Here is a 12,402-nt window from a genome sequence, read left to right as displayed (position 1 = left end):
ACGAGGGCTTGTAATTCTGTATAGCTTACTGTAATGCCAGGATACATCCCAGAGTATGTTGAGCAGATAATTAAAAAGCACTGGCAAAGTCCCTTCAGGGATGGGAGAAAAAAATATGGAACTATTAAACTTTACCACCAAGGAAACCCCTGATATTGTCTTAAACACTAGGGACTTCCAAGACAACAGGCCAAGCCCTTGATCTTGAGGCTTGCTCTCATGAAGCTTATTTATATAGCAGAGAAACTAATCTACCTACAGTTATACCTAAAAGTTACTTCCAGAGAACCTCTTTTGTTGCTCAGATGTGGCCTCTCTCTCTCTCTCTCTGAGCCCAACTCTGCAAATAAAATCATTACCCTCCAGTCTACATGGGACATGATGTCCAGGGTTGAAAGTCTCCCTGGCAACTTGGGATATGACTCCCAGGAATGGGTCTGGCCTTGTTGCCATGGGATCAGCAATGCCTTTCTGACCAAAAGGGGGGAAAGTATTGCAACAAATAAGGTATCAGTGGCTGAGAGAGTTCAAACAGAGTCCAGAGGTTATTCTGGAGGCTACTTTTACACTAGCTTCAGATAGATACTGCTATGTAACATGGTTTACCAAACTCCAACCAAAACCATCCTGCCTGCCCTAGAAAGCACACAGGGCTTTATCTAAGGCTCTAAAGGGTTCCATGCACTATGATTACTTCCCAGAAACTTACAACCTCCAGATGGGTTCATAGGCCAGATAAGTTCTGAAACCCACAGGGGTCAGCCTCTCCAGAACATCAACTAGCTTCATCCCCCATCCCATATTATCAACAGCCTTTTCCAACATAAATAAGTTAGAAAGGGCATAGCCCCAATACCCCTTAAAGACTGAGAGAAAGATCAAAGGAGAAGATGGCATTATGATAGAAAAGACAGGATTTAACAAATGAGTATGACTGCTAAGTCATTATATTGATACTTCTTTTAGTCTCCAATGTCTTGGAGCAGCTAAAATTAAAAACCTAAAATTGTGGAACTGTAACCCATACCAAACTCTAAAATCTGTTATATAACTAATTGTTGTGCTGTCCTTCGAAATTTATTGCTCTTTTGTACATGTTATTTTTCACAATAAAAAATAGACTATAAACAAACAATATGGCAAAATGACTAAAATGTAAATGATCGGAGTTAAGCTTTCAGAATTAAATTCTCATTGCATGAATGTTGAGCTGTGGCAGCTCCCTTATATACATAAGGTAAAGCCTGAGCCCTCTAATTGTTGCAGAGTGATTTCTCCAATGATAAATTATCTCACTATTGACATTCAAGATAATTCAGACAGGAAAAAAACAGTTAATTTCAATTAAGTCAAAGGACAATTTACTGCATAAAACTAAAATTAAAAATTAGAATCAATCAATAACATACGTGTCAGTCCATCACCAAATTACACAGAAGTTCTTACTTCAGAATGTTTAATATTATAACATCTCTCTAACATATCATCTGTCGATTATTCCAGTGCAACCTCCCATCACAGAAATTTATGTTTCCTAGGAATCCAGCATGACCTTCAAAAATTTTGATCAAAATATTATCATCCCAAAACTGCGCAACAAATGTTCAAAGTAAAGGTGGGGATAGTCATCTATTATTCAAAAAAGAAAACCTGAGCATAAGCAGTAAGGACAAAAATTTAAAGAAACCAAAACAAGTTTACTATGTTATAATCATTTAAAATAAATAAATCTGTAGTGATATGACAGTTAACTGCTAGTACAATAACAGTTCATAAAATAAAAATTCTTCAGGGCAGTCAAGGAAACACAGGCAAGCAGATTTCTACAGGGCTGTCTTAAACCCAGCTAGAACAGACAAAAAATATCAGGACAGAATGTCTACTCAAGAAGGAAAACAGTGCACTGATAGAGCTATGCAATCCTAAAACAGAGCCAAAGTCTCCAGATAAAATCCAATTGGTTATAATATCTTTTAAAAGATACAAGCCAGTACATCTTAAAAATAAACAATTCCCTCCTCAAAGGGGCTACTATGTATTAACTGTGTAGCATTTGGCTAATACAAATACTTAAGACCACTGCAAACTTCACTTTTCAATGTCCATGTTTAATTTCAACAATAGTTTTCAAAATGTGAAATAGCCTTCCTATACACTTCAGGATTTTACATATATATAAACAGCACACATATATGAACTCCTGAGTGTACCTTTTTAAGATATGCTTAAGATACACTGCTTAATGGGGAAACCTGTTATAGGTACTCAGTTCCAAGACTATAACGAACTTTTATAGGAAACACAACTGGAAAAAATTTTAAATATAACTAAATGAAATTAAAAAGTATGTTGCCTTAAAGCAAAGATTCATATAACCTCCAAGCCATCAGAGGCAAAACAATATTCTTACCTTAAGAATTCTATCCCTCCCCCACCCCACAACAAACCACCTCCAAGAAGAATCTCCTCCAAAAATAAAGTGAAAAAAAAGGGGGGGTTTGGGGGTGAGCAGGGAGAGTTGGCAACCAAACACAGAATTTTAAAATGGATAATTTTCAAAATATAAAATTTAAAACTTATTTTCATGTCAAAAGTCTTCAAAATACTTATTTCAAGTATGTTTCTGTTCACTTTAAATCCGTTAAATTATCAAGCATTAAGTTACTGGATGATAAAACAAAGACCCTACTTTTTTAAAAGGTACGCTAAAAGTATAGTATTCAAATTAAATAGCATTTAAGTTTAAACTTTGGGTTATCTCTAATATAATACCAGCAGCAACTTAAACAACTCCCTTAGTCTTTTTCTCAGTTTCACAATCTGTAAAACAGGAAAAACTACAAGGATGGCTTATAATTAAATTAGGATTAAACGTTAGCAAACTGCTTTGAAGTTAGGTTATGTTGTTCTCAATTCTTCTCCTACTCAATAAAACTAATAAATGAGAAAACTTCTGGAATTACTATAAATACTAACATCTGCAGATGAACCGCAGTTAAAAGATGATCCGTATTTACGAGTCTCCAAGCCAAAATTCATTCAACAACCCAAGAAGATTTCAAGATCTGCAACGAATAATTTTTAGGTAAATTTCTTTTCAGTCTGAAAGATACCTACTCTTACCTACATTCTCAAAACTGACTATTACAAACAAACCTCAGGGCATCTTAAGGGATCTTGGCACGAAACAATTCTAGATAAGGTGAACAAGCTGTTACTGTTGTTAATGCTATTCTCAGCATTCTAAACTGTCAATCAAGGTAAGCATCACCACAAATACACCCTCCAAAAAGTACTAGCCCCTGCTGAGAACCTATCAAAGTACTTCCTTCTGAGCCATCTGTCCAGGAAAGCTTCTATTAAAACCCCTAGAATGCAGTTGCTCTCATGTCTAAAGTGGGTATGAATAAACATGAACCATCAAAATACGTTATATTTTCCACTTCAAACGTCTGTTCTGAACACATACTATTTGAACTATTTGAAATCTAGGTCCTAAACTGCAGCTTAATCAAAGGAGATCATTTTAAAAAAACAATGAAAATTACATAAAACAAGCTCAAAAAAGGGGTGGGGGAGGTTAAACTCAAAAAGAAACAAACAAAGGAGGTAAAGGGGGAAAGTACATATAAATTATTCCCTGATGGAAGAGGGACTCAAATTTTAAAACAGGAATTTAAATTATTCACGGAGCTACCAATTAAATTTCTCACTAGTCTGCTTACTGAGCTACAAACAGTATAAAAACATAGGTATTTCTGAATCTACTTTGAAAGATCCAAAATTAATCTATCATATTCCAGGAGAGAATGAAATTACATAAATTTCCACAAGGAAAATATAGGTTGTTGCAAGAGCCTAAGGCTAATGCTGTAAAAGCAAAGAATGATGAGAAAGAATTATTTTGAAGATAAATCAAGAATGAGAAACTGAATCAGAGAGTTCAAACTCTCCTTCCAAAGCCCACCCCTTCTGCTTAGGTCAGGAAGGATGTTCTTTGTATATTACTAGGTATACTATTTGGAAAATAATTTCTGATCAACGTGTCACAACTTCCTTACAAGAGCAAATGTTTGGTTGAATCCCTGGACAGCAGCCTCTTCAAACAACACATGGAGTACATACTAAATCCCAGGCCTTAAAATCCATTACCAATTATTTGGAGACTCTGGAAAGAAACAGCATGAGACTACTTTAAGGATGTGGGGGAGGAGGAAAGGAATTACTGCCAGAAAGACTAAAAAGATGATTATATTTTACTTAAGCTCACAAATTTAACAAAAAAGCTTAAATTATTCAGAAAAGGCATATCAAATTCAAATATTAATCTTCAGAATTAATATGAAAAAATTATCGACTGCCCATCATTTTTAATGGCCCCATCCACATTTTATAAAGTCCACCTGCCCATCTATAAACAGTGAAGGTCAAAAGAATACTAATTCATTGTGGTAACATGCAGAGGGTCATTTGCTTATAATCCAGCCAAAGTTTACTTTACCACAAAAAATACTGGAAGTGAAGGCTGATGAAAGCATTTGGAGGGGAAGCACACTTACTCTGCATTTATTTCATAACATAAAGTTAATAACCACTCTGGCCAGAATCTAAATGGAATTAAACAAATATTTACAGAATGCCCTATTAAGTGCGTGACACTTAAAAAAAACTTCACAGTGTTAGTAAAAAGTACTAAATGCATCTGACCTAATGATGAACAAATCACTGGTCCTATCTAGAAAATGTAGCCTCCCAGGCAAACAAGAATCTTCTCTAGAAGTAGGCTAGGAGTGAAACACAATACAAAATAAACAATCATTCCATCAAGATGATTTCTCAAGTTTATCACAGACCATTGCAAATTTGTTACCACTAACAAAGAACTAATAACCAGAACCTCACTCTATTGAATTGATCTTTAAAAAGAGGGTTTATATCCAATATTCACAAAAATTTGTAGAACATTTACTTGTTCAACATTTACTTTTCATGGGTAGAGTAACATGAAGGTAGATGTGTAGTGAAAACTTAAAGAACTTTTCTCAACTCTTTGAAAAGTTAATCAGGGAAAAATTCTCATTCCTATGCTATTAAAATATCTCCAGTTTAACTGCCCACATACCCCAAACCCCTGATCCAAATGCTTGGCATGAAAACATCAGGTCTTTTCTTTGTTATTAAGTCCGTGTGTTCAGGCGACCTTCTTAAACAATTTGTGTTTTTCTCCACTGTATTTTGCCACTGGTTCAACTCTCTCACCCACAAAAATCAGGTATGCCCAAGCCTGAATATGTACCTAAGACAAAACTTGAGAGAACATCCTTGTTTTTATCTCAAACTTTTTCATTTAAAACAAGAATGCCTTTGGCAAAGATTAAATATATTTCAGCTTGTACCTTATTAGGAGATTGCTATTCTCAACATTTACCTTAAACCATAACATAGATTTATCTTCTAACCACTTAGCTTCCTGTCTCTCCCCAACTAGATTTTTGATTGTAACTTTCTTGAAAGTAAGAGATTATTGGACTTCACCATCTACTTCCCAGTTAGTACGTTTCAAAAAAATGTCTGCAAGTCTCCACAAAGACATAATTGTTGCTAGCCTTAAACCCTTGAGGAGTTCTCTAATTTTTAAAAGCTATTTTGATAGAGCACACATCCTTTAACTGTTACTATGTTTTTATACCAGTGGGTTCTGAAACTGGGGCCCTGGAGCCCTGAGAGTTTCAAAGACCTTTCAGCGGGTCTGTGAAGCCAACATATTTTCACAAATAATACCGAGATGTCACTGTTATTGGGAGAATCATTCTCTCACAGACAAACAGAAGTTTTCTAGAGGTTACATGAGAGAGAGATCTCAACAGACTGAACACAGAAGCAGATATGTCAAATTTAGTTGTCTTCTACAAAGATAGACAACAAAAAGAGTTGCAAAATTGTAAAATAATGTCACTCTTCTCACTAAATCTTGTTTGGGAAAATATAGTTATTTCATATAAACTTATTTATGTTAACCAGTAAAGACCCATTGTTGCTATTTGTAAAAAAGTTAATAGATATATATATTTAAATCTCTTTTAATTTTTAATACAGCAAATATCAACAGATATAAGCCACACAAACTAAGGCTCACAGGGTTCTTAATTTTCAAGGGTGTAAAGGAGTACTGACGACAGTTTGAAAACTGCCGTAGTACACAATTATAAAACCTAATATACAGTGCCTTCCATAGATAAAACGCTCAAGTTAATTCTGAGATATAATTACTTCTTACACCCCCTAATCTTGTTGAGTAATATACCACCCTGTAAAGCATAATTCAGCATAAAGTGAATCTGTCCTAGGCCCAATTAAGAGGCTTTAGAGTCCTCCTGATAAAAATGTTCTGTTCATCCTAACAGTAACCTATGAAGTAAATGTTAATTAGCCTTTTCTAACAGATAATATAATGAAACTCATACGCAAATGAATCAGAACTTGTCCAAGAATGTATTGCTAGCTAGTAGAGCCCAGGATGTTGCTCTTTTGCAATTTGCTCAGCTGCCTTAAGCCTGTCTCCCTGTGGTGTAAATGCAAGCTCCCAAAGAAAACAAGGGGAGGGCATTAGTTTTACTGTCTCAGTGCCAAAATAAGGATTTTCTCCTCCTTAATAAGAACATAATTAGATTCAATACCCAGTCACAGCATTATACAAAACACTGGCTACCCTTTTGGTCCCCTACCAAAATAATAATAATAACGAAATTCAAGAATGTTGGAGAATAAATACCAGAATATATAACACCCCAAGAAAATGAGTTAGTTAAGCACTCACAGATTTACTAATCATTTGATCACTGAAAAAAAAACAAGCAGGCAAGAAAAAGATCAAGCTCAATACAATAACATAGATTATATCAACAAATGTATGCCAACCGGTTAAAATGGGAGCCCCATAGAGTGTGAACAGAAGAAAAAAAACCCACAGAGTTGTGAAACTAGCTTTATTGGTTCCACAAATCCAAGCAAATGACTAGAACCACTCTTGCAAAGCAACGTCAGAGGCAAACCTTGTTGCAAGATGCAAAGATGCCATTCCACCCCTTGGACAGAAATCATTTCTCCCTTAGGGTTAAATATACCAGTCTCTTCTTGCTATCAACACAGGTCTCTAAGTTATGCTCCATTTTTATTTACATAAATTCCTCAAGAGATGCTCAACTTTCCACATACATCTTTCCTGCAGTCAAGCAAACTACATGACTTGCATCATTTGTTTCCCTTTTTAGATGCATGTGCCCAGTGAAGCCATTTTTAAGTGTGATGCGATTTTACTTGGGGGTGGGGGTTGTTCCTGTAAATTACGGCAGATCAACATTCCTCATAAGGTGTGATTTTCTTCGTGTTCACTTGAGTCTTTCTTTTTTCTTCAAATCTTTTTTTTTTGGAGGGGGGGGAAGGCAAACGTATACCACCACAGCTACAGCTAGTCAAACCTAATGCACCACCAAACAATTTGTAAAACAATTTGTTAACACTTTATTTGTTGTTCCATACCAACCACTCACTGTTGAAGCTACACTTATAGATAAAAACTAATTTATACAAGTTTCTGTGCCCTCACAAAATAATCGCAATACTGCACGGCAAAACCAATTAACCAGTTAATCTTTAAAGCTCTTTGCAGAAAAAGATATGACTTCACAAGGGCAAGTGAAAGCACCAAACCTCTGAGGGCTCCAGGAAACTGCAGTTATTTCTATTTCTTATCCTAGAATACCTTTTCCTTTGTGCCGCTATCTATGTGTTCTCCAAGGACACAATCATCATTTAAGAAGTCAAGCAACCTGTCAAAAGTGTTAAGGTAACTTCTAATCTATCTCTCCAGCTCCAGTCCACAATGAGAAATGTCACACATTTAAATCGTTTCACTGCTGCTCTTCTCGATTTCTTCAAATGAACTTAAGATTTTTGAAATGCACAATTCAAATTTTACATTACAACTCAAGCTACCATTGATCATCTCAAAGCTAATAAACAAAGACTCTAGCGGCAGCACCAGGGCCCTACCAGGAAGTAATCAAAGCAGTGTGGCCGGTGGTGCGAACCTAAGAAGTCGCTAGAGCAGACAATGAGAGGAACTAGGGCTTCCAAGGGGACCGGCAGAAGGAGTTAAAATGCCCAAGCTACGCACCAGCATTACATAAATCTAACAACTGTTCTCCAGCCCAAGAACTCGGGAATCCCCAAAGCAATTTCAGACAACCCAAACGATCTCAAAGGCAAACTCGAGCTACCCCTCCAAAGCAGCTGTTGGCTGTCCTCAGTGTTTTTTAGCCAACAGCTTGTTTTCAAACTTCATATGCCCTGGCTGTTCAAAGACTCCGACCTCGTTCGCGGGAGCTTCCGAGCGCCCCGCGGACTGCTCCAGCCTGTGGGGAAGGGAAAGGAAGCCCGGCCGAGGCAGGCAGCAACCAACGCAGCCCAGACAAAGCTGCGCCAGGAGAGAGGCCCTTTTCCTGCCAGGTCCGCGGAAGGGACGCAGCGCGAGCCCCCGCCACACGTGCGGCTGCCGTGCCAGCGCCGGACACCCGCCCCCACAGACCCCGACCCCGAGACCTGGAGAGGACAGCCCCCGGCAGGGCGGGGCACGGGGGCGCGAGCCGCGGGCCAGTGTCCCCAGTCCGCGGTTGCCCCACGCACTCCACGACCCCACAGGCTCCCACTCCTCGCGGTCCTTCGCGGGCCTCTGCTTGCCGGCCGGGCCGTCGGGCCGCGGGAAACAAAGGAGCCGCGGCCGCCGCCGCTCCCGCCCGCCTCACAGTGCTCCCCCTCCCCAGCTCCCCGCGCCCGGCTCGCCCTCACCCCTCCCCAAGTCCGCGCGCCGCCCGCCTGCGGTGCCTAGACGGCAGGCCCGGTGGAGCCGGGGCCTCGGGTGCGCGGCCCCGCCGGCCGGGGACCGCACTCACCGCTGCAGCACCAGGACGAAGGGGAGCCGTTGGGGAACTTGGCTGAGTCCGGAGTGATGCAGACGCTGGAGCTGAGGTGCGGACACTCCATGGCCACGAGGTGTGCGGCGGGGAGGGCCGAGGCTCCGGGACCCGGCGAAGGGGGGGCTGAGGGACTCTCGAGGTTCAGTCTGCGTTAGCTCCTCGCCGGGCTCTCGGCCGACGGCGGCTGCGTCCCGAGCCCTTGCGTCAAAGAAAGCAAGGTCTTCCGGGCGCCGGGTTTTCTCGCCTGCCGCCTCCCGGAGCCCCGCTCCGGAAAATGTGAAACTCCGAGATCCGGGTTCTACTGCCACCTCTAGGCTGGGGGCTTCCTCCTTCCCAGGTCGGCCCCGCCCCTGTCAGGCCCCGCCCCTAGGAAGGCCCCGCCCCCATCCGCTCCAGCTGAGTGTGGTCCCCCAGCGCGCTGGCAGACCGCCGAGTTCGGTCGCGCTCGGAAGTGACTTTCCCAACTCCGCGGCCCCAGGCGGCTGCGGCTACCCCTGGCCCGGGGATGGACGGGGCGCCGAGCCAGTCGGCTGCGTTTACCGCTACCGGGAGAACGCTTCCAGGCAGAAAAACCTGATCTTGCGTGGTGTGTGGTGGTCTGACGGCACCGCGGCTTCGTTGTAGAAACTGGTCGCACAGAAAAGTGTAAAGAAGAATATAAGTCCCTCGGGCAGACAAGCACTTTAACCCCTATTTTTACACGCGAAGAAACGGGATCAGAGAAGTTAAGCGCCTGGCCCTACGGTGGCCCAGCGGGCTGCATAGGCTCCAGAGCAATCCTGATTTAGTGTTCTGCTTCCTGCGGCAGGTGCGATACTGACCCCGTTCTAGGTTCTGAGCACGTGGCCTTGGGCAGTCACCTGGAGCCTGAGTGGCTGTGCCTGAGCGATGCCCGAGAACCTGGGCTCAAACCTTGGCTCTGTGACTCGCCATCTGCGCTACCCACAGCACATCCCGAATTTGTTGGAAGTTTAAAACCTGGGTTTGTTGAGCGCTAGACTCCCGTGAGAGGGGACAAAAGCAGGAGGGATCTAACGTTTCTTAAACACCTTCTGCTATCTACCAGATAGGCATTTTACATACCACATCCCAGTTAAGCGTCACAACACCTTCCTAGCTGCTAACTTTTACCGAGTCTGTAACTTGTGTAATCACTGGCAAGATCGGATCCCCAGCTGTCTGACTTCTCTGTGAAAGGAGGAAGGGGCGGGGGCATGCCTCAAGGGGCTGCTTGGGCCGGCGTTCAACCAGAACCAGCCAGCGAACTCTGGGGCACCATCTTCAAGGCGTCCGGGGCTATTATAAATATTGCCTCAAAATTGCTGCTCTTTGTAAAATCCGGCGAAGGAGCAGCGAGTCCGGGAGGCTGGCAGACAGGGGTGGGGATTGTTGTGGCAATCCTGCGGGCAAGGCGAGAGGAGGAAGAAAGGTCAGGAAATGATTAACCGGGCCGGGCCGGATAGTGGTTAGAGCAGGGCACCTCCCTCCAGTGCAGTCGTGGAGCCAGAGACGCCCCATCCCTACACTCCCATCCCCCAACCCCCATGCGTGACTTGATTTCTTCCGTGCGCTCCGCTGCCTAATGATGTCCACCCATCTGGGACTATACTGCCAACCCTTTCCCCTTTTAGTGTTTCACATTCCTCTTTCAAAGCGCTTCTGTCGCTTTCCAAGTTTTATTTGATTGCCTTAACGACAAGCCTGAGTCCTAGAATTTTATGACAGTAAGGAGTTGTCAAAAGAGCACCTGCCTTGGAAGCCCGGCAAACGGGTTCAAATCCTATTTCTGCTGCCTACTAGATAGCTAACGTTAGCAAATGTCTTTAGTCTTCCCAAGACTTTTTCTTCACTTGCAAAACAGGAAAAAATCATGCTTTGCCTGGGAAGGAAGATGTGAGAACTCAGGTCAATTGCTCCCCAGAAGTAGGTGGCCTGTAAATTATAGCTTTGACTTTTTGAATGGCAGAGGATGAGGGAATAATTCCCTAGGAAGAGAGGTTTAAACAGAATAAAATCTGACCTTTGCTCAAGCTCTTTCTCTCCTCTTCTCCTATCAGCCCATTCTTGTTTCAAGGCCTAGCTCCAGCCTGACCTCCTCCACTTTCCTCTGGACATCTACCCCCATTTAGTGTCCATAAACCCTCATTTAGCCATGAGGCATGCCCTGACTCACGTAGCGTTTCATAATGATATGTAATGGTTTTTATTTCACCCTCTCAGAGACTCAGTTTTCCTATCCTCTAGAACTAAAAAAACAAAACAAAACAAAATAGCTGTACTCAGAGAGACTGTTCCTGACCCAGCTGCACCCCCATTTTACCTCCCCATCTATGATGTCCTTGTCTGCCCTCACACCCTGCCTTTTTGAAAACACTCTTCATACTACTATTTGTTTAGTGTCTGTTCTCCCTCGCAAACAAGCATGTCTGATTTCCTTCTGTATTCCAAAAAAAAGTTATAGAACATAGGGGGTGTCCAATAAATAACTGTGTGGTGAATTAATGAGTGAGTGAGTGACCAATGAAGCATTGTCCACCAAGGGCAGGAGCTCAGGAAGTGGCCTAGTAGATGCCGGGCGTTTGCACCACCTTCCCTACCCCCACCCCCGGCAGATGATCTCTAAATTTTCTTTCAGCTAGGAGATTATGTTTTTAACGGGCTCAAGAATGTGAAAGCCAATGGTAAGGCGTGAACTGTTGTGTTTTGTTTTTCTAAAATGTTTATTAGCGCCTTCTCTCCCCAAACTAGAATGAAACCCCCTCGCCTCAGAGCAGGTGCCCCAATCGGGATAGTCCGTGAGACGGCAAACTCTGGACTACCCGGCAGTCCAGAGAAGTTGGGCAAAATCAGAGAAGCCCTGCAGGGGCTTTCGCTAGTTTCCTTTAAAACACAACGAATTTTCCTGTGTCTTTGAAAGTTTTCATAGGAGGGGGAAAAAAAGTTGGCGGAAAACAAAAAGCAAAAACACAACGTAGTGAGTAAATACGTCAAACGGGGCAGACCACAGGGCACGCTGGGAATCTGCTTTTTCAGTCCCTCGCTTCTTCGGCTGCACTTATTTAACACAACGCTCGCTGTTTTGTTCTTGGCCCTCGGCCCTTTGGCACCTAGGAGCTCCGACGTACCAGCGAACCCTGGCGGTCGGGAGCGGCCTCCAGCCCCGCGCCAAGGAGCGCACCGCCGCGGGCTTCCCCGGCTCAGCCCTCCCGGGGCCGTGCGCCCAGGGCGGGGAAACCGGGGCTCGACGGGTGTGAAACCTGCCAGAAGAGGCGGGGGTGTTTCAGAAGTTTGCACTTTTCGGAGGGGAGCCATGCGCAATTGCAACCATGTTCTCAAATGGTTGCCTTCTAAAGGATATATAAATAGGTTGCCATGGGGACCATTATCAGGAAAGGTGTCTCAAGGTTGCTGCGACCTTCCTGCAGCC

The 12,402-nt window shown here is 42.8% G+C and overlaps 1 protein-coding gene across 2 annotated transcripts in view; it reads right to left on the bottom strand.

The window, feature by feature from the left end:
- Positions 1 to 9,153, bottom strand: part of USP3 (ubiquitin specific peptidase 3) — a 144,989-nt gene extending 135,836 nt beyond the window's left edge. For both annotated transcript variants that reach the window (XM_077128161.1, XM_077128160.1), the window contains exon 1: positions 8,952 to 9,153. In XM_077128161.1, coding sequence (XP_076984276.1) covers positions 8,952 to 9,042 — 91 coding nt within the window. In that variant the 5' untranslated portion in view covers positions 9,043 to 9,153. The remainder of the gene's footprint in view (positions 1 to 8,951) is intronic.
- Positions 9,154 to 12,402: the final 3,249 nt, after the last annotated feature.

The sequence above is a fragment of the Tamandua tetradactyla genome, chromosome 14, assembly GCF_023851605.1.
Source record: "Tamandua tetradactyla isolate mTamTet1 chromosome 14, mTamTet1.pri, whole genome shotgun sequence".
Taxonomy (NCBI): domain Eukaryota; kingdom Metazoa; phylum Chordata; class Mammalia; order Pilosa; family Myrmecophagidae; genus Tamandua; species Tamandua tetradactyla.
The sequence above is the reverse complement of the archived record's forward strand: the minus strand, read 5'-3'. Positions and strand labels throughout refer to the sequence as shown.